We start from the raw sequence: 23,322 nt of genomic DNA, 5'->3' as shown, positions 1-23,322 counted from the left end.
TGAGGTAATTAAATTCGCCGATGACACAAAATTATTCAGGGTCGTCAAGTCGCAGGAGGAATGTGAACGATTACAGGAGGACCTTGCGAGACTGGGAGAATGGGCGTGCAAGTGGCAGATGAAGTTCAATGTTGACAAGTGCAAAGTGATGCATGTGGGTAAGAGGAACCCGAATTATAGCTACGTCTTGCAAGGTTCCGCGTTAGGAGTTACGGATCAAGAAAGGGATCTGGGTGTCGTCGTCGATGATACGCTGAAACCTTCTGCTCAGTGTGCTGCTGCGGCTAGGAAAGCGAATAGAATGTTGGGTGTTATTAAGAAGGGTATGGAGTCCAGGTGTGCGGATGTTATAATGCCGTTGTATCGCTCCATGGTGCGACCGCACCTGGAGTATTGTGTTCAGTACTGGTCTCCGTATCTCAAAAAAGATATAGTAGAATTGGAAAAGGTACAGCGAAGGGCGACGAAAATGATAGTGGGGATGGGACGACTTTCCTATGAAGAGAGGCTGAGAAGGCTAGGGCTTTTCAGCTTGGAGAAGAGACGGCTGAGGGGAGATATGATAGAAGTGTATAAAATAATGAGTGGAATGGATCGGGTGGATGTGAAGCGACTGTTCACGCTATCCAAAAATACTAGGACTAGAGGGCATGAGTTGAAGCTACAGTGTGGTAAATTTAAAACGAATCGGAGAAAATTTTTCTTCACCCAACGTGTAATTAGACTCTGGAATTCATTGCCGGAGAACGTGGTACGGGCGGTTAGCTTGACGGAGTTTAAAAAGGGGTTAGATAGATTCCTAAAGGACAAGTCCATAGACCGCTATTAAATGGACTGGAAAAATTCCTCATTTTTAGGTACAACTTGTCTGGAATGTTTTTACGTTTGGGGAGCGTGCCAGGTGCCCTTGACCTGGATTGGCCACTGTCGGTGACAGGATGCTGGGCTAGATGGACCTTTGGTCTTTCCCAGTATGGCACTACTTATGTACTTATGTACTTATGTACTTATGTACTAGTAAAAGGGCCCCTTAATTTGAAGTGCCTTATGTATATGTACCAGGACTGCTTTTGTTTAGCATATTTAGGCCTGCATTTCTGAAATAGGCTGTGAAAAGTGTAAGGCTGTTTATAGCTATTCTGCATGCAGTTTTTGATTTTATAATTTGTAATTTTTCAGTTTGTATATTGCATTTCTTGTCTTTTCATTACTTTTATTTTTAAGGCTGCAGTTTGATTAAAATTTGTAATTGCGATTAATTATGCAATTCAAGGTGTGTTATTTATTTATTTTGTTCCCCCTGCAGCTCCTTGTGACTCTGGAAGGTTAAGTGACTTGCCCAGAGTCACAAGGAGCTGCAGGGGGTGGGGGGGAATGGGACCTGACATACCACCTTTCTGAGGTTTTTGCAACTACATTCAAAGCGGTTTACATATATTCAGGTACTTATTTTGTACCAGGGGCAATGGAGGGTTAAGTGACTTGCCCAGAGTCACAAGGAGCTGCAGTGGGAATTGAACTCAGTTCCCCAGGATCAAAGTCCACTGCACTAACCACTAGGCTACTCCTCCACTCCAGTGGGGAAACAATACATAACATACCTTTTAATCGTGTGATTAATCGCGATTAAAATTCTTATACAGCATCAGTCCTAATATTAATTTATGATCTGGAAAAGGGAGCAACAAGTGAATTAATCAAACTTGCAGATGACACAACATTATTCAGAGTTGTTTAAAAAAAACAAAAAAACAAACAGACTGTGAGAAATTACAGAAGGACCTTGCCAGACTGGAGAAGTGGGCGTCAAAATGGCAGATGTAATTTAACGTGGACAAATGCAAAGTGATACACATAGGGAAAAGCAAGCCTAACTATAGTTACTCAGTGCTAGGTTCTGGATTAGGAGTTACCACCCAGGAAAACGAGTCATTAGGGAACAGTACCTTGAAATCCTCAGCACAGTGTGTAGTAATAGTCAAAAAAGCATATAAAACATTAGGAATTAGTTGGAAAGGAATGGATAATAAAACAGAGAAAGTTATAATGCCTTTGTGTAGATTTATGGCATGATGCAACCATATCTTGAATACTATGTACATTTCTAGTCACTCCATGTCAAAAAAGACAGAATCTGAAAAAGTACAGAAAAGAGCAACGGAATGATAAAGTGAATGGAATAGCTCCTGTATGAAGAAAGGCTTAACAGCTGGGTCTCTTAGAGAGGAGACTTCTGAAAGGCAATATTAGAGGTTTACAAAATCATGAGGATTAGGGGGCACAACATGAAACTAACAGGTAGCAAATCTAAAAAAATAATAGCAGAAAGTAATTTTTTTACTCAGCCATCAAAGTGTGGAATTTGTTCCAAGAGGATGTGGTCAAGGTGTCTAGTGTATCTAGGTTCAAACGAGGTATAGACAAGTTCCTAGAGAAGTCCATAAATCATTATTAGCCAAATAGATCTCAGAATGATACCACTCATCAGTGGGAGGAAACCACAAGAAATGGATATGTTCTTTGGAATCTGCTGGGTACTTCCTTGTGACCCCAATTGGGTACTGTCAGAAACAAGATGCTAGGATTGATGGACCTTTAACTCAGAAACATTTAAGAAATGTCATGCTATGTCAATTTATCTTGTGTAATCAAAATAAATAAGTATTCCAAACTTTTGTGTATCTCTACTACAGTTTAGTTTGTTCTTTTGGAAGTTTTATAGATAGGTGATCCCAGATATCGATGTGGATGAGAAGAGACAGAGGGTAGGGAGAGGAAAACAAGAAAGAATCCAGGACAGACAGAGGAGTATCCCCTTTAAGGAAACCAGAAACTTGGAGAACATGGTGCATTCTTGGTATGGGCCAATGAGTTAAGGGTCAAAGGACAGGATGTGATGGTGCTCTTTTATGGATCTCTGTTATTCCTGTGTTTAAAATAGTGCATGTTCTAAGCAATGTTGACTGTCTTATCTGTAGGCTGTGGCCTCATGGAGGACCACAATAGTAGTAACAAGATGGAGCAAGTGGAAGACAATGAGAGAGCTGAAATTCAGCCCGCATGGAAGCGTTCACAGCTTATCAGTTCAGGTTTCACCACTTTTTGTTTACCCAGAACATTACTGCTTCTCATTAGCAAAGAACTATCCACCTGGCTTCAGTGAGAAAAATGGCTGTACATGTATTGGTGGCTTTTCTGGCTCCCTGCTTGCTAGATTAGGTGGGAGACCTCCAAGATCATTGGTATACATGATTGCTTGGTAACTTGGATGCCTAATGTGAAGGTGATGGACCTCACATGTCACCTAGGTAGGATTTTAAAGAGTGCTGGGGAGAAGCTGGTTGTTGTGGTACATCTGGGCACCAATAATATAGGAAGGTGCTGGAGAGAGATTCTGGAAACAAAACTTTAGGTCAAAAATTGAAATCCAGAATCTCCAGTGTAGCATTACTACTACTACTATTTAGCATTTCTATAGCGCTACAAGGCGTACGCAGTGCTGCACAAACATAGAAGAAAGACAGTCCCTGCTCAAGAGCTTACAATCTAATAGACAAAAAATAAAGTAAGCAAATCAAATCAATTAATGTGTACAGGAAGGAGGAGAGGAGGGTAGGTGGAGGCGAGTGGTTATGAGTCAAAAGCAGTGTTAAAGAGGTGGGCTTTCAGTCTAGATTTAAAGGTGGCCAAGGATGGGGCAAGACGTAGGGGCTCAGGAAGTTTATTCCATTCATAGGGTGCAGCGAGACAGAAGGCGCGAAGTCTGGAGTTGGCAGTAGTGGAGAAGGGAACAGATAAGAAGGATTTATCCATGGAGCGGAGTGCACGGGAAGGGGTGTAGGGAAGGACGAGTGAGGAGAGATACTGGGGAGCAGCAGAGTGAGTACATTTATAGGTTAGTAGAAGAAGTACATAAGTACATAAGTACATAAGTAGTGCCATACTGGGAAAGACCAAAGGTCCATCTAGCCCAGCATCCTGTCACCGACAGTGGCCAATCCAGGTCAAGGGCACCTGGCACGCTCCCCAAACGTAAAAACATTCCAGACAAGTTATACCTAAAAATGAGGAATTTTTCCAGTCCATTTAATAGCGGTCTATGGACTTGTCCTTTAGGAATCTATCTAACCCCTTTTTAAACTCCGTCAAGCTAACCGCCCGTACCACGTTCTCCGGCAATGAATTCCAGAGTCTAATTACACGTTGGGTGAAGAAAAATTTTCTCCGATTCGTTTTAAATTTACCACACTGTAGCTTCAACTCATGCCCTCTAGTCCTAGTATTTTTGGATAGCGTGAACAGTCGCTTCACATCCACCCGATCCATTCCACTCATTATTTTATACACTTCTATCATATCTCCCCTCAGCCGTCTCTTCTCCAAGCTGAAAAGCCCTAGCCTTCTCAGCCTCTCTTCATAGGAAAGTCGTCCCATCCCCACTATCATTTTCGTCGCCCTTCGCTGTACCTTTTCCAATTCTACTATATCTTTTTTGAGATACGGAGACCAGTACTGAACACAATACTCCAGGTGCGGTCGCACCATGGAGCGATACAACGGCATTATAACATCCGCACACCTGGACTCCATACCCTTCTTAATAACACCCAACATTCTATTCGCTTTCCTAGCCGCAGCAGCACACTGAGCAGAAGGTTTCAGCGTATCATCGACGACGACACCCAGATCCCTTTCTTGATCCGTAACTCCTAACGCGGAACCTTGCAAGACGTAGCTATAATTCGGGTTCCTCTTGAACAGGATGCGAAAACGGATAGGGAGCCAGTGAAGCGACTTGAGGAGAGGGGGTAGTATGAGTAAAGCGACCCTGGCGGAAGACGAGACGGGCAGCAGAGTTTTGAACCAATTGGAGAGGGGAGAGGTGACTAAGTGGGAGGCCAGCAAGAAGCAGATTGCAGTAGTCTAAACGAGAGGTGACAAGGGTGTGGATGAGAGGGTTTTGGTAGAGTGCTCGGAAAGAAAGGGGCGGATTTTACGGATGTTGTAAAGAAAGAAACGACAGGTCTTGGCGATCTGCTGGATATGAGCAGAGAAGGAGAGAGAAGAGTCAAAGATGACCCCAAGGTTTCGAGCTGAGGAGACAGGGAGAATGAGAGAGCCATCAACAGAAACAGAAAACGGGGGGAGTGGGGAGGTGGGTTTGGGGGGGAAAAATGAGAAGCTCGGTTTTGGTCATGTTTAATTTCAGGTGGCGTTGAGACATCCAGGCAGCAATGTCAGACAAGCACGCTGAAACTTTGGTTTGGATGCAAGGTGAGATATCAGGGGTAGAAAGGTAGATTTGGGAGTCATCAGCATAGAGATGGTAGAAAAAGCCATGGGATGAGATTAATGAACCAAGGGAAGAAGTGTAGATAGAAAAGAGGAGGGGACCAAGAACAGAACCCTGAGGTACGCCGACAGGCAGAGGGATAGAAGTAGAAGAGAATCCACCAGAGTGAACACTGAAAGTGCGGAGGGAGAGGTAGGAAGAGAACCAGGAAAGGACAGAGCCCTGGAATCCAAGTGAGGACAGGGTATCGAGGAGTATGCTGTGATCGACAGTGTGAAAAGCAGCGGAAAGATCAAGAAGAATGAGGATGGAATAGAGACCTCTGGATTTAGCCAGTAATAGGTCATTGGAGACTTTAGTAAGCGCAGTTTCGGTTGAGTGGAGAGGGCAAAAACCAGATTGTAGTGGGTCTCAGAAATGTTCGCCATTTCACTCACAAGATCACAGAGGCATGCAGAGCTCCTGAGTCTTAATGTGTGGATGAGATAATAGTGCAGGAAGAAAGGGTTTGTTAAGAATCAGGCAAAATTATGGGGAAGGGAGAGCTTTTTCCTAAAGGATGGTCTTCTGCTTATTCAGGGTTGAACCATGCTGCTGGCAGTAATGTTTAAAGAGGAGATAAAGCAACTTCTAAACTGGACCTTGTGCAAGATATCTTCAAAAGACACTGGTAAAACACTGAAGTTAGAATATTTCACTAAAGAGGTTGTGGTAAAGGCTGAAGTAGCCCCAGTGCAGATAAATAAGATGCCACGTGATACAGTGAGTAGAAGCCGATATGTTTCCTACCTGATCTGGAAACAATCTGCCTATCTCCCTGCATTGGTTGAAAATCTTATTTTTAAAACATTTGATTGGGGTCTTATAAAGCTGTGGATTTTCCCCTCACTCCATGGCACTGTGCAAGTGGTGGTATATGGTCTCCAAATCATCAAAAATAGAGAGAGAGAAATGGGAAGGCCTGCAGAGCCTAAGAAGGCATTGACCCCAAGGGAGACTGTTGTAGACAGTAGCAAATCACTGTTCAATAAGATAAGAGTGGTAGTAAATTCAGCCTTAGATTTGAGATTGAATAAAATCTAGATTAAGTTGGAGAAGGTTACTGGGGGGGGGGGGGGGGGCGTTCAAACAGATCATGAAGGATGCAGTTCAAGGATCTCAGTAGCCAAACTTCATGCACAGGACCCAAGATGAAGGCAGAGCTTCGAAGTTTCAATGCGTGGTTGAGACGATGGTGCAGATATGAGAGATTTTGATTTGTTAGGAATTGGGTAACATTATGGGAAAGGGGGAGTATATTCTGAAAGGATGGACTCCATTTTAACTGGCATGGAACCAGGCTGCTGGACATAACATTTTAAAAGGAGATAGAGCAGCTTTTAAACTAAAATAGGGGGGAAAGCTGACAGTCGCTCAGGAACGTATTGTTCAGTGTGGAGTATCCTTGAAGGATGCTATTGAAATAGGACATTTAGGGAATCCCAATAGTGTTTTCAACAATGGTGAAAGAAAGCAAGGAGTGTTTAAGGAGAGAGCAGGGTAAAGGATGCAGATTATCCTTGTCAATTTCTAAGCACTTTGTAAATGCAAGGAAAAAACAAAATTTGAAGTGTTTGTATACAAATGCTAGAAGTCTAAAAAGTAAAATGAGAAGATTTAGCTTATATAGCACTAAATGAAGAAGTAGATATAATAGACATCTCAGAGACCTGGTGGAAGGAGGACAATCAGTGGGACACTGTGTTAACAAGGTACAAATTGTATCACAGTGATAGAGTGGATTAAATTTGGGGGTGGGGTTGCGCTATATATTAAAAAAGGAATTGAGTCAAACAAAATCAACGTTCTCCTTTTGTGCTGCTCTTTGCTGTTCTATCGAAATTGTAGTTCAACCCCCACTACCCCTGTTGTCAGGTCTTATCCTCCCACCGGTCCCTTTTCTTTACAGTTTTACATTGTAAGCTGCCTTGATGATTTTCCGCAATGTGTGGGATATGAAATCCCCAATTAACTTGAAACAAATAGCAGGTTTGAATCCTTATGGGTAGAAATTCCATGTGTGAAGGGAAGGAGTGCACTGGTAGGGCTGTGTTACCATCCACCAGGAAAGCACAAACATAAATTGTAAACCGTTCTGTCTTGCAGTAGCAATAAGATACGGTATATAAATTGATGTAAATAAATAAATAAATAAATAAATAAACAGGCAGATGAAATGTTTACAGAAATTAGGAAAACTGGCAAATTGGGCAATACTATAATAATGGGTGATTTCAGTTACTCCATTTCAAACACTATCCAAATGTTACAGGTTGTTAGTCACTGTTGAACAACAAAGGCCAACATGATTGCCCAAACTCTCAGAAAAAAAAATGAAAAAGTGCTGGAAAAAGACTTCAGTCAAAAAAGCATGGCCTTCAATACATGAAATAGCCGTCTGTATATTCATTCATCGGTCAAAATAACTCCACTCAAATATCCCCTTCGTATCAAAATGTCCCCAAAAGTGACTGCAATCATTTCATATTATTATAATAAACTAGTAAAAAAGGCCCGTTTCTTACACAAATGAAACGGGCGCTAGCAAGGTTATCATGTAATGGTGATTATGTTTTTAAGGGAACCGTTAGGAGAAATGTTCTGTCATGATAAGTAATAATTGGGAAGGGTGTATAATGAGTAATATGCTCCAGGAGTATGAGATATGGATTGTTTTATCTATGTTTTTTTTTTGTTTTAATCTTTCTTTTTTTGTGATTCTTATTTATAGTATTTTTTTGAAAGATAAAGAGCATGCAGACTCCATCCATGGCCAGCATTTCTCCTCTCTTCCTCCACTCAATCCATGGCCAGCATTTCTCCTTTCTTCCCTCCCCTCAATCCATGTCTAGCATTTCTCCTCTCTTCCCTCCCGTCAATACATGTCCAGCATTTCTCCTCTCGTCCCTCCCCTCCATCCATCCATGTCCAGCAACTCTCCATTCTCCCCTGCCCTCTCCTCCATCCACCCATATCCAGCAAATTTCCTCTCTTCCCTGCCACCTCCATTCATTTTATTTTATTTATTGCATTTGTACCCCACATTTTTCCACCTGGGTAGGTTCAATGTGGCTTATAGGTTGGTTCAAGTAAAACAGGTTATAGAGTAGAATTCAAAACTGGAGGCGTGGCCTAGTGGTTAGAGCACTGGTCTTGCAATCCAGAGGTGGCCGGTTCAAATCCCACTGCTGCTCCTTGTGATCTTGGGCAAGTCACTTAACCCTCCAATGCCTCAGGTACAGACTTAAATTGTGAGCCCTCCCGGGACAGAGAAATATCCAGAGTACCTGAATATAACTCAACTTGAGCTACTACTGAAAAAGGTGTGAGCAAAATCTAAATAAATAAAATCCTGCCTGTGTCCGTAACTTTCTTCACAGATGGGCTCCGAAGCCCTAGTTGATGTCACTAGACCCATTATGACGCATCCTATATAATAATTCTCACCTCCAACTTTCTGACTTGCCTGGGACCGTGGCTCATTCCGAGTTGGTCTGCTAGGCTCCATAGATCAGGCTGACATCACCATAGCCATTATGATGTCAACTTCAGAACCCGGGGGGAAAAAACATGCCTCACAGCTGATCCATGTCCAGAGGAGGGTTGCTGGACATGGGTGGCTGAAGGGGGGCAGGGGAGAGAGGAGGGTCGCTGGGGTGGCTGCAGGGGGGGGGCAGGGGAGAGAGGAGGGTCGATGGAGGGGGGCAGGGGGTCGCTGGACATGGGTGGCTGGAGGGGGCAGGGGAGAGAGGAGGGTCGCTGGGCATGGGTGGCTGCAGTGGGCGCAGGGGGAGAGGAGGGTCGCTGGACATGGGTAGCTGCAGGGGGAGCCGAGGAAAACCTTGCTAGCGCCCGTTTCATTTGTGTCAGAAACGGGCCTTTTTTACTAGTAAATAAATAAATTACAGGTTATTTAAAGTAAAACAGTTTGCCTGGTAAGGGTCCAGTGGGTAACAAGTTATTTAGGTAAGTTGGACTATGTAAGGTTCAGGAGTGGATTGTAGGTTACCTAAGGAAAATCATGTTGCGTGATTGAAAGGACAGTGTATTGTCACATGATTTGTGAGTGTTTAGTGGTGTAGGATCATTGTGTTGCGATGGGACATGTTTGGTTATTTAGGGAAAGATGATCTGTAAAAGTAGGCTTTCAGGTGTTTTCTGAGTTGTAAATAGTTGTTCATGGACTTTAGGTAAGGTGTAGATATAGGTGAAGCCTGTTGTGCATGTGGTTTTGTATTTCATTCATTGACATTTGGGGAAGTGGAGGGTGAGATAGGACTTCACACTAGTGGTAGCATTGTTCATTCATCCATCCATCCATGTTCAGCAATTCTCCTCTCTCCCCTGCCCTCCCCTCCATTCATGTCCAGGAACTCTCCATTCTCCCCTGCCCTCTCCTCCATCCACCCATATCCAGCAAATTTCCTCTGTCCCCTGCCCCCATTCATCCATCCATGTCCAGCAATTCTCCTCTCTCCCCTGCCCTCCCCTCCATCCATCCATGTCCAGCAACTCTCCATTCTCCCCTGCCCTCTCCTCCATCCATCCCTGCGTTTGGGGGGGCATACAGTTCAAACTCCTCTTATGACCTATAAGTGCATTCACTCTGCAGCTCCTCAGTACCTCTCCACTCTCATCTCCCCAGTACCTCTCCACTCTCATCTCCCCATACATTCCTCCCCGGGAACTCCGTTCACTGGCTAAATCTCTCTTATCTGCACCCTTCTCCTCCACTGCTAACTTCAGACTCCGTTCCTTTTATCTTGCTGCACCATATGCCTGGAATAGACTTCCTGAGCCGGTACGTCAGGCTCCATCTCTGACCGTCTTCAAATCTAAGCTAAAAGCCCACCTTTTTGATGCTGCTTTTAACTCCTAACGCTTATTCACTTGTTCAGAACCCTTATTTTATCATCCTCACTTTAATATTCCCTTATCTCTTGTTTGTCCTGTTTGTCTGTCCTTGTTCAAGTGTACAGCGCTGCGTACGTCTAGTAGCACTTTAGAAATAAGTAGTAGTGGTAGGGGGGATACGGGGCACCTATGACTTTCCTCCCATCCATGTCCATCAATTCTCCTCTGCCCTGCCCTCCTCTTCCCTTCCTCCCTCCCCTCGATGTCCCGCGATTCTCTCCTCCTGACATCATCTCGCCTCCGGCGTTCCCTTCCCCCTCATTGTTCCGCCCTCTGACGTCATTACATTTTGACACGAGGGTGGGGCAATGAGTGGGAATGGATGTGCATCCAGACGTAGAATGTTGGAGGTGCAAATTATTATATAGGATAAGTCCAGTACGTAAATATTCCAAGTAGTGTGCATTATTCCCACAACAATTTTGAAACAAGAACTAACACATCTCATCTTCAGCATGCACCATTGCTACTTCAATACCCTGTTTCCCCGAAAATAAGACCTAGTAGAGGTTTTGCTGAATTGCTAAATATAAGGCCTCCCCCGAAAGTAAGACCTAGCAAAGTTTTTGTTTGGCCCCGATGGGACATGGACACAGAAACCTTAATTTTTTTCGCTGCAACCCAAAGACGAAATAACATTAAAGAAATGCAAGAAACAAGACTGAGGTGGAAAATCTATCATTCAGCGGACTCCTACCATCCTTCTTCACACTTTTGTGAAGATGAACTACTGGTAAGTGAGCCCGGAAAGAAAAGAAACATCCCCCTTGCAGAAATAATGAAAGAAAAGAAAATGAGTAACTGAGCCCTTTTGGCGCTGCTCCATCGCCCAAGGGCTAAGTCAGACTAGAAGGATGGAAAGTGTTGCAAATGTACAGGAGGAGCGCATAAAGCACCACCAACGGGGAACGGAGCTACCGTAGAATTTTTTTTTAACGATTGTAATACGGTAGGGATGATCCTGCGCCCTAAGCCCTCTAACAACCTCCCGAGACCCCCAGCCAGAGCAGCCCGGCCCCACATTCCATTACCTTCCCTAGTGCATACCCCTCCTCCATTCCCAGCCCAGCCAGGGCGGCTCTGCTCCACTAGAGTCCTGCGGTCACTGTGGGCAGATAGGCGAGCCATGGCCTACTCCTGCAGGATACCACCCCCCACTTCAATACTGTTCCCGACCGCCACAGTCCCCCTACTACTCCCGAATAAGACATCCCCTGAAAATAAGACCTAGCGCATCTTTGGGAGCAAAAATTAATATAAGACACTGTCTTATTTTTGGGGAAACACGGTAGATAGTCACAATTTTCCATCTAAGTATTAAATTTCAATCCATTCCATAAAGCACAAGTATTTTCTTCATACTTTAAAACAGCATATTCCCCATTTGCTTGACTTTTGACACTTGTCATTTCAATCATGGCAAGACATGGATGCCAGCACCAACATGTGGCATATTCCGCAAATGCTACCTCAGGGTTTGGTCCGACAATACTTAGATTACATAAACTGCACGTATCACGTAAATGTCTGCTTCATTATGAGTTATCTGCCCTCTGCATTATTTAAACTTTTTAAATTGTGACAGCAGTTAGTGACATCATCACATGGTGATTAGAACAGCGTGCCTGCCACTGAGGCATTGCGCCAAAGAAGCGTGCCAAAAGGGCAGGTCACGCCTCTTTGTGCGCAACTTTGAAAGCAACTTCGTTATTTTTCCTTATCTTATTTCATCGAGTTATCTGAATTGAGCATGTTACTGACTATGATTTAAGGTTTAAAAAAATCTTAATTGTACACTGTATATTTTAACTCAGCTAAAAACTGTGATTTAGACTTTGCTCATATAAACTCTTTCATGTCTATATGCTCTTTTCTTGTATATACACTGCCACACAACCTACCCTGTCGCTGAGTACAAACGTACTTTAGATTAATTATCTAGAGAATTAATCTGTCTTTATATTCCTCTCAAAATTCTTTTATCAAATTCCAGCATTTAGCACACACAATGGTATTATTTAAGAGCTGGATCACTTGTTTAATGCTATGTTACTGGATTACAGGTCCATTAATCAAACCTACCATAGAATTCTACAACATCCCATTAATTCGCTCAAATCAGCAGAGGCCAAACTGGCATCCTCCCAGAGAAAATGTTTTTACCTCTCATTCCAGAGCTGTGTGTGGAAATGCCCATCATAACAATACCAAATACACTAAACTTAAAATCAACCATCAAGTAATGTAAATAAAACCTCACACAATCCATTATCAGTCATATGTACCTATTCCCACAGTTCACGTAAATGCTAGATCTGTCATAAGTAGATTTATCATTGTCACGTTTTCAAAGCTGCAACTGGGTTGTGAGCCCTTGGGCCACTGCCGAGGAGCGGCAGTGGCAGGCAAAACCACCCCACACCAGGGGCAAGGCAGAACTCTGACAACAGTTAGGCTTCACCTGTACCTGGCCACTTTCCACCAGGAGTTAAGCTCCCAGCTTCAGGTGGCCGACAGGACTTTGCAGGACAGGGCAGGAGCTGGATAACAGCTAGGCAGCACAGGGACTGAGTGTCAGAGGGGAAAGGAAGGAACATGGGCAGCAAGGCAGAAAACTGGGCTAGACAATACAACACAAGGCAGGGACAGGACAAGCTAGGGGACAGAAACTGGAAGCTGCAAGCAGCCACTGAAACAGGGAACAACACACTGACTAACAAGACACAGAACTAAAAGCTGCAAGCAGCCACAAACCAGCACACAAACAGAAACTAAACACTGAGATACAAACAAGAAACAAGGCTAGGAAAACAAGTAAAACCTAAACTAACCCAAACACAGACTAACTAGAAAGAGGCAAGAATCTCAGACAAATAACTGGACTAGCAGAAGTGCAACAAGCACCAACATACCAGGACCTTAGACGCAATGCAAAGGCAAGAAGACATGTTCCAAGATGGCTGATAAGCCCAGAAGCAGTTGGAACTCAGCTGCTGCAATCATCAGGCAGCTACGGGTGCTATGCAGGGTCAAACAGCACAAACAAACCCGGCAGCCTGGAAGATCCGGACCGGACTGGGCTGAAATCTGGAACGGGTGACGGTCCACAGCAGCCACCGGTTCTGGCCACCAGAGAGTGCGAGATGAACACAGACGTAACAATCATACTTATTCAAACATGGCATCTTTCCTGAATCAAAAGATAGCATCATGTTAACTTCCATCCCTAAAAATCCATCGGGGGATACAAATGATGTGACCAATTACAGAGCAGTAGTATCGATTCCACTGATTACTAAATTAATGGAAGGTATGGTGGCACAACTTATAGAATTCCTAAACTCCTTCTCATTATTACATAAGTCACGATCCGGTTTCAGACTCTGTTGCATCATTGAGACAGTCTTAACAACTTTAATATCTAATTTTGGGAGAGAAATTAGTAAAGGCAGAAAAATTCTTATCCTCACAATTTGATATGTCCAGTGCCTTTGATATGGTAAACCATGATATATTAGTGAGAATAGTTGACAACATGGGAGTATGTGGCAGAGTCCTTCAATGATTCAAAGGTTCCTCATGTTAAGCATATCAAATGAAAGTCACAGGTCTCCTTATCATGGACTCCTGTATGTGGTGTGCCACAAGGTTCTCCATTATCTCCTATCCTCGTTAACATCATCATGGCTCTACTTGGGAGGAAACTAGAAGAAAATGGCTTCAACACCTTTATTTATGCAGACGAGGTGACCATTTACATACCTTTCAATAACAATTTAAGTGAGATTTTAAATATTCTTAAAGCAGAACGCTAAACCTGATGGAATTGTTGACATCCACCTTCACATTGAAACTAAATAGGAAAAAAACCTAATTCCTAGTCTTTGCTGATCCATTCCATTCATACCTTGCCAAAGAATTCATTATAGATCAATGTAAGTTCCCACTAGAACAGAACATGAAAATTCTAGGTGTTACAATCAACACTTTTTTTTTAATCTACAATATCTCTAGTGATAAAGAAAGTCTTTAAAACTTTATGAAAGTTGAAAAGAATTAGACCCTTTTCTCAAAAGAAGTTTTCCAAAACTTAGCCCAAACCCTAGTACTATCCCAGTTTGATTATTGTAATGCAGTGTATGCAGAAGGTAAGGATAGGGTCATAAAGAATCGACAAACTGCCCAAAACAACTGCCGCGACTTGTATGTAACGTCTCACGATTTAACAAGGCATCACCACTCCTTTACTCATTACATTGGCTTCCAATCAAAGCCCGGGTTGCCTTCAAATTATGTATCTTTGCATTCCAAATTATCTATATACTCCCTTTGATTGATCTTCCTATGTGTAATTTCATCCCTAGTTAATGTAGTGTATCTAGATTTTCAGAAAGCTTTTGACATAGTTCCTCATGAGAAACTCCAGAGAAAATTTAGGAGGCAATGTTCTGTTGTGGGTTAGGAATTGATTATTGTACAGAAAACAGAGGGTATGGTTAAATGGCAATTGTTCTACTTCACTCAGAATTTTGGAAACCTCAGCCATCTGTTCTCAAGTTGAAGAGTCCTGACCTCTTTAGCCTTTCCTCATATGAGAGTCCTTCTATCCCTTTTTATCAGTTTGGTTATTCTCATTTTCTTTCCCAATTCCATTGTATCTTTTCTGAGATAGGCCAACCAAGGTACAGTTGCAACATAGAGTGATTCAAAGGCATTATGATATTCTTTATTTTATTTGCTAGTCTATTCCTTTCCTAATAATTCCTAACATTTTGTTTGCTTTTATGGCTGTCGCCATGCACTGAACAACAGATTTCAATGTTTTATCCACATAGCTATAATTTGGGTTATTTTTCCCTGTATACATCACTTTGCACGTCTGCACTGAATTTCATCTGCCCAATCTTGCAAGATCTTCCTGAATGAGTCCCCTTATGAGAACATCTCCTACCTAAGATTCATTTAATGCATGAGGTATCATTTCCGACTTCAGGAGAAAGTAGAACCATATAGAGATGGTTTCTGGTTCCTCATGTTTGTAGAGGCCCAAAAGACCAATGTTGCTGCAGAAATTCATGGCCTTCTACAAAAACAGCAGCCTCTTACTTGGTAGACTCCACTGAATGTTGCTGGTGCCCAGATAAATGCTGGCACCACCTAGACTCCACCTTCAAAACCTCCATTCTCTGGATGCGGTTGGTGCAGTTAGTGCGGATAATCAGCCGCACTATTCGGTTAACTGCTACTGAATATCAGTGGATAGCCCTGCATAGACAATTTAACTGGGCAGAGGCTTTTCTGCCCAGTTAAATTGCTTTTAATATTGACCCCTTTATATTTACAAGAGGCTTGTAGTAGATTTTTTTTCTGTTACGGAGCCAGTTGCTTAGAATGATAACTTGGTAGATCTGAGGAGCAGTGGCGCACCGAGGGCGGGGCGGTGGGGGCAGACCGCCCCGGGTGCAGCTCATGAGGGGGTGCTGCCATGGACGTCTTCATCCCCCCTCCCCCCAATGACTGGTGCAGTGCTGCTGTATTTACCCCCGCCCCCGGTGCAGCACAGCATGGGTGTCCTTCCCCCCCCCCCCCCCCCCCCCCCCCCGTCCCCCGACTAGTGCGGTATCACTCTTCCCCTTCTCGCTCCATGTCCGCCCCATTCTGCACATCTTTAAACTTCGAGGCTTCTGGCAGCAGCATGAGCAATGTAAGTACTGCCTTCGGCCAGCCCCGGAAGCCTTCTCTGGACAGTGTCCAGCCTAATCAGGAAGCTGTACAGAGGGTGCTTCCGGGGCAGGCAGAAGGCAGCACTTTCATCGCTGAGACACTTTTATCGGGCCTGGAAGCTTGGAGGCATCAGGCATGCAGGAGTGGAGCAGGCATGGAGTGAGGAGGTGGAGAGCGATACCGCACTAGTCCCGGGGGGGGGGGGGGGGCGATGCCAGCCATACCAAAGGGAACGGGAGGTGGAGAGAGGAGGATATGATGCCACATCTAAGGGATAAGGGGGGGGGTGGAGACAGCTATTGCCAGACCTAAGGGGAAAGGGTGGTGGAGAGAGGAAGGAAAGCAATGGCTGGGGAATGGGAAAAGAGGGGTGGAGAAAGGAGTGAGAGTGATGCTAGTCTAGATCTAAGGGAAGCAAGAAGGGGAGGGAAGAGACAGGCGGGATGCATGAGGGAGAGGAGACTGGGAAAAAGCTGGATCAGGGGAGGGGGAGAACAAGATGCAGTACTATGAAGCAGAGAGGAGAGAGATACTGGCCCTGTGTTTGGAGTGCAGGAGAGAGGGAGAAAGAAGGGTGAAGAACATGGGAAGGGATGGGGACACAGAGCAAATGCTGATCATGAGGGAATAGGGACAGAGACACAGAGGGGGGGGGGGTTATGGATAGGAGAGAGAGGGAGTAAGAGGGAATGACAGTGAACATGGAGAGAAAAAAGTCAAATAGGAGGTGATCAAGATGGATATGGATGGGGAACAGAGAGTGGAGCTATAGAAATAAGTAGTAGTAGTAGTAGAGAGAAAGATGGCGAGAAGGGGAGATGTTGGAATGCATCATATAAAAAGGAGAGAGGGAGGCACATGCTGGATAGAAGGGAAAGAAAAGGCAGGCAGTGGATGGAAGGGGCAGAGAAAGCTGGCAGACACTATATGGAAAGGGGGAGAGGGCAGACAGTGGATGGAAGGGGCAGAGAAAGCAGACAGTCACTGGATGAAAGGGAGAGAGAAAGAGAGCAGATGCTGAATGGAAGGGATAGAGTGAAGAGAAGATGAGGAAAGCCAAAACCAGAGATGACAAAGGTAGAAAAAAAGATTGATCTATTTATTTGCTTTAGAATAAAGTAGTAGTGTGGCTGTAGTGATAAACAGAAAATGAAAATAAGGTGATCTTTTTGTTGGAGTAATTTTAATACATTTTTGACTAACTTTCAGAGACCAAAACCTCCATCCTTAGGTCAGGACAGGACTGTAACAGCAGTATACTTTACTGACCTAAGGAAGGAGGTTTTGGCCTCTGAAAGCTAATTGAAAAATGTATTAGTCCAATAAAATGGTATTATCTTATTTTCTATTTTTTGTTTTATTTCTATTTGTTAATTTGTAAAGTGGTGATTGGTATTTGTCAGTTTTTCAAATTTAAGTCTGCTATCTTTATATTTTGCATAGTACTAGGGGACATGCATCATTGTTTCTATGGTGTTGCATTGTATGCAGGATCTGGCCTCTTGTGGGTTCAGTTTAATTTTAGTTTGTGGTTACTTATTCTGTACTTGGTGAGGATGTATTGGTGGTCTATATTTGTGAAAAAGACATGGTTTTCTGTTGGCAGATCATTTTTACTACTGTCTTGGTTAGTTTTACAATGGGTGTTCTAGTGCTCACTGCAGTGTTTAAGATGCTGCCTTTCCTAGGTACACCCTTGTTGTGTGAATCGTGGATTATTACTAAAAAATAATATTTTCATATAGAGGACGGGGTTTTAAATGATCGTCCCCGGGTGTCAAATACGCTAGGTACATGTCACAGCCCGAGGGTTGAGAAAACTTCTGCTGGGAATTATATCATCATAGGCAAAAACCCTTTTAGTTCCAAAATGAATGAAAAGATGCTAAAAGCTCAACAGAATCAGCTTGGGATCCATATAGCATGTGAAAATCAAAAGAGTAACTTAGCTTTCAAGTGCAGATACAAAGCAACAAGTGGGTCATCGGTCAAACACACCGACTTCGGCCAAGGTTTCGCTAGTAATGCTGTATCAAGGTGTGAGTAACCATAAAGGTTCACAATATGAGCATGCTTCCTGGTTGCTTCCTGCTTGCTAGTCCCTTTCTTGCTCATTAGTGCTTGTTAAGAGCTGTTATCAACGCTGATTAGCTTGTTAAGCCAATTAAGTTATGCGCGTTGTTATAGAATATGCTTGGATTTCAATGCAAATCTCTAGGTGTGCTATATAGAATCTGGGGGATAGTCATTTGCATTGTAACTGTGTAACACATTGGGCCAGATTCTATATTTGGTGCTGAAAAAATTGGTGTCAATGGAAAATGCGCCTATGTGTATTCTATAAACTGCGCCTAAAGTTAGGCACAGTTTATAGAATATGTGGAGTACCATCCACGTGACTACAATTTAAACATAGCCATTTACACCCGTGAAAAGCTGGTGTAAATGCCCACGCCTAACTTTAGACATAGAAAGGGTTATTCTGCGCATAAATTTTAGGAACGCCCACGACCCACCCATTCTCGGACCATGGCCACACCCACTTTTGAGATCCCCATGGTAACATTTACGTGGACTACTTTATAGAATACACTTAGCGAATAATGTGTATAAATTCTAATTAGTGCCAATTAATACCGATAATTGATTAACATCCAATTATCAGTACTGATTGGCTTGTTATCCAATTGGGCTGGGCATGCAAATCAGAATATGCCTAGATTTGTGCACGCAACTCTAATTGCACTATATAGAATTTGCAGGATTATGTGCAATATTTATTGGGATTTTTTTAACCACCTTTATGAAGAGTCACCCAAGGCGGTGTACAGCAGGTACGGTTTAATATAAAACTTACAATTTTGTTAACAGCATAACAATAATAAAATAAACAAGTGTAAATATAAATACAATAAAGAGGTAAATTTGAAAAAAATACATTGAAACCTAATAATAGAACTACCATGAAACAGTATCAAAAATATGTACATTTAACAGCACTGAATTTCAAATACCAGAGATATAATACAATGTTACCATAATACTAATGATACACCTATTAAGCATGCATTAGAACATTCAACTAACATAGATATGATGCTAAAGATTTTCTACAATATGGCTTACCATATAGCTGAGGGACCAAGAGTAGATATATGAGGGGAACAAGATGCATGGTATGGAATCAGTTGGGATAATTTGATGGTTAGCTAAACTTGAGGCAAAATCTTTGTATAGTTAAGCAAGAGATAAGGAACTGATTTAAGTTACAGTGTGTGTAGCAAGCTAGTCCAGGTGCAGAATGAGTGTATAGTCAGTAACCCTATGCATTAAAGACTTCGGAGAAGAGCCAGGCTTTCACCTGCTTCCTGAAGTAGAGGTAGTCTCGAGTTATATGTAGCCCCTCTGGAGTAAATTCCAGAGCGTGGGGTCTACTCCTAAGAAGGCTCGCAGATGAGTATCACTTTGTACAATTTCCTTGGATGAGGGGACAGATGGTGATGCTTCTTGAGAGGATCTTAGAGGTGTAAAGAGCTAACTTATTCTTTAAGTACTCTGGCCCATTTTGTCTGAGGACCTTGAAAATCAAACAGAGTTTTAAATTTAGCACAGTAAGGTACTGGTAGCCATACAGTATTTTGTCGAAAAAAGCCTTCTTAGGGTAAATGGTAAATGATCATGGATTTGATATATCACTTTTCTGTGGTACAAGTAAAGCGGTTTACACATATTATATACAGATACTTTCTTGCTGCATGGATAGGTCTCCACACAGAATTGGAACCAGAGCATAAGCACTTTCTTCTCATTTGGTGTGTAAATCAACACATCATCAGCCCATCAAGGCTATCATCCCCCATGCACCGAACAAAAACTGTGATTCTTAACAGTATGTGTCATAATGGATTGAAATTACTCTAGGGGGGGTGTGAGTAATTTTATTATTTATACCCTTGCTCTGAAATGCATTTGGTGATGTCATGTTACATTTGGCATAAGAGCATGTGAATAACTGATATTACCTCTCTCCATGTTGTGCCTCAGGTCTTAATTATGGCTATTGAAAATCAGAGAAATCAAAGCTTGTAGCAGTTTAGCAGATTGAAGCTGATTGATTTATTCTGTAGGGCTCTTCCAAAAGAGAAAACCTCTTCTCATCAGTAAGGAGCCTAAAACTGTTGGACATATTTATAGTAAGATTTTTACTTATGTTGCGTGGGTTACTTTTTTCCTTGTTTTCCGTAGGAAAGGATGTTCCTGAGCGTCTCCAATTACATTTTTACAGCTATCTTTGTGGCTGAGATGACACTGAAGGTGAAGTATAATTGATAAGGGGCCAGTTGAATTTAAGTAAGGAGGTGTGGGTTCAACATCTCCACTGTCAAAGGTTGAATGTGCTGCTCAAGCAGCATTGGCCTGGGAAGAGGGGAATACTGGCACTATAATTGCAGTAACATATTTTGACCAGCCATTTTCAATGGTAGAATTGGCTTAGGATGAAGTTGCTTCCTGTTGTCTGAGGAGGAAATTAGGGGTAATCCTGCTGCATTAGGCACAGGAATGTAGGGTTATACCATGAGGCATAGTGGTGAGAGGAGTGAGCAAGGAATCCAATACGCTTGTTCAGCTTTGAATGAACTGTCTCTTAGATTTTCTTCCTTACTATCCTTAAACAAGCTAACTAATTCTTGTTGGGGTCAGCAGTCGTCTCGTTCGTTAGTTTAATACTTAATACACCTATCCCCTTATTATGTTTGGAAAATTAATGAACAATTGAGATGGCAAGTTTGTTACACTTGGAACACACTCTCAGTGTTAGAAGAGCCTGCGGTACCAACTAAATATGTGTTGAGAATACAATGAAAAATAATCTGCGATTGGATGAAGGTAGTTTTCATTTTTTTTAAATTAGCCTACCTTAATCTACTTCTGATTTCAAGTCCTGTGCTCAGTAAAGGCTGAAGCTCTTTTCCTCATTGTTAAGCAGTTAAGGCACAAATTCTGTTGTGTATGTGTGACATTAGATCAGTTGTAATATACACTAGGTTTAGGTTTGTCCCATACAGAGTCATGAGTAAACTGAGCTATTACATTAGAATGGCATTACAAAAAGAAGCTATTCTGTTCCTCACCTCATTTCTCTCTCCTGCTTCATATTCATTTGCAGGTGGTTTCTCTCGGCCTATACTTTGGGGACCAAGCCTACCTTCGCAGCAGCTGGAACATTCTAGATGGTTTTCTTGTCTTTGTGTCCCTTATTGATATTGTCGTGTCAGTGGCCTCAGCAGGAGGAGCCAAAATTCTGGGAGTTCTTCGGGTCCTTCGATTGCTTAGAACCTTACGACCTCTCAGGTGCACATTTTGTCTGATCATTACCATCTCCCCCCCCCCCCCCCCCCCCCCAAGTTGTTTGCCTTCCTTAAGGTGCCTTTAAACCCCTCACCCTTCTCTTTGCAGGGTTATTAGTCGTGCTCCTGGTCTGAAGTTGGTTGTCGAAACCCTCATCTCCTCTCTGAAACCCATTGGGAATATTGTACTGATTTGCTGTGCCTTTTTCATTATCTTTGGCATTCTTGGAGTGCAGGTATGGAATTGAGTTTTCCTCTTTTGGGTATGGGAACACCTGTATTCTTGTGTGTAAATAAAATGCAGGGATGATATGGAACTGATAATTTAGTTTATTTGCTTATATTCCATTAACTAATTTAATTTGAAAAACCTTTGCTTTTGCTTTACATTCCCCCTGCCCCATCTTTTAATCCTTTTCAGCTGTTCAAGGGTAAATTCTATTACTGCCTTGGTGTTGATGTCCGGAATGTTACCAACAGATCTGACTGTGAGGCAGCCAATTATAAGTGGGTTCACCACAAGTACAACTTTGACAACCTAGGACAGGTAAGCATAAGAAATGCTGCCCTCTGGTCCATTGGATATGTTTTTAAAAAGGAAAAAATAGAGTTGAACACTCTAGGCCACTCTACCAGTATTGTGCTCCTAGGCTGAATCTGGTCTTAGATTCCTACATATATTGTTTTTTACATAGCAATTCTCTCTTGCTGCTATTTCTTCTAGTTTAATTGGTACCAGGCCAGGAATTGACCACAAACACACACACACACACACACACAAACAAAAAAAAACATATATTGAATTGAATCATTATACTAACAATAATGGGCCGGAGAACATGTGGTCTGACTTCTTCCAGAACCTGGCAACCATAAACCTCTTATTGGCTATATAAGTCTCACTTATTTCATGATTACAGCTCACTTCCTGCATAACACAGGGTTATGAAATCTACCTTTGTAGCATGCCCTGTCCCAGCCAAGCAGCGAATTGAACTTGGAGGCTCCTGACCACTGGGCCAGCCTGGGGCTCCTACATGTATTGAAATTGGAACATATTTATATCCCTTAGTACTTTGAGTCAGAGTTGTTTGAAGAAAATACATATCCATTCACCAAGTATACCCACATGATGTACATGGTTGTAAAGCACTGGGGATGACCACTTTCCATGTAGTTATAAATCTGGTGAATAACAATGTTTATCTTTGCCTTTCAGGCACTTATGTCACTCTTTGTCTTGGCGTCAAAGGATGGTTGGGTGAATATCATGTATAATGGACTAGATGCTGTGGCTGTTGACCAGCAGGTATAAAATTATGCCATCTGAATATCATAAATGAACTTCTCATTATTTAAAATAAGTGGCTTAAATCATATGGAAAGAGCCCAATTGACAGAACTGTAGACTTAATCTTCCCTTTCTGTTCCTTTTACCCACTGAGCAGCACAAGGAATAGCAGTCCATGATATGTGAGAGAGGGTTTCAATGTCAGATAACTACTTTGGTAGTGATAACAATGCAAACACCTACCTTGTGGGAAGTGGCATGAAACACTAGGTTGTTTTATATACTGTGGTCTCCTAGAAACATTTTCTCTGTTGTGTGTACTTCTGATCACCCCATATGAAAAAAGGATATAGCAGAGCTTAAATGAGGTATGGAGAAGGGCAACCAAAATGATTAAGGTTATGAAATGGCTCCCTTGTGAAGGAAGGATTGAGTAGGTTAGGGCTGTTTAGCTGCTTGGAGAAGAGACACCCGAGAGAGGGATATGTTCGATGTTTATAAAAGCAACATGGATTAATTATATAACAAGAAAAAAATCAAGATTTATTGAGCATAGATATCAATCCTAATAGATCACAATTAAGCCAGGGGATATGTAGAAAAGATAAGAAGATTCAAAGAAAGAAAAAGAAACAAATCTTCATTTCAAGAAAAAGGCTTAACATGAATAACATCCCCCCTCTGCTATAATAAATCCCAACAAACAGGGCTAC

At 42.5% G+C, this 23,322-nt stretch overlaps 1 protein-coding gene across 1 annotated transcript in view; it reads left to right on the top strand.

Moving 5' to 3' along the window:
- LOC115473410 (voltage-dependent T-type calcium channel subunit alpha-1I-like) overlaps positions 1–23,322 on the top strand; it is a 935,734-nt gene that overhangs the window by 742,110 nt on the left and 170,302 nt on the right. The window contains 5 exon segments of the mRNA XM_030208356.1: positions 20,216–20,284; positions 21,138–21,322; positions 21,428–21,554; positions 21,740–21,865; positions 22,538–22,627. Of these exon segments, the coding sequence (XP_030064216.1) occupies positions 20,216–20,284; positions 21,138–21,322; positions 21,428–21,554; positions 21,740–21,865; positions 22,538–22,627 (597 nt within the window).

The sequence above is a fragment of the Microcaecilia unicolor genome, chromosome 1, assembly GCF_901765095.1.
Source record: "Microcaecilia unicolor chromosome 1, aMicUni1.1, whole genome shotgun sequence".
NCBI classification, from domain to species: Eukaryota; Metazoa; Chordata; class Amphibia; order Gymnophiona; family Siphonopidae; genus Microcaecilia; species Microcaecilia unicolor.
The sequence above is the reverse complement of the archived record's forward strand: the minus strand, read 5'-3'. Positions and strand labels throughout refer to the sequence as shown.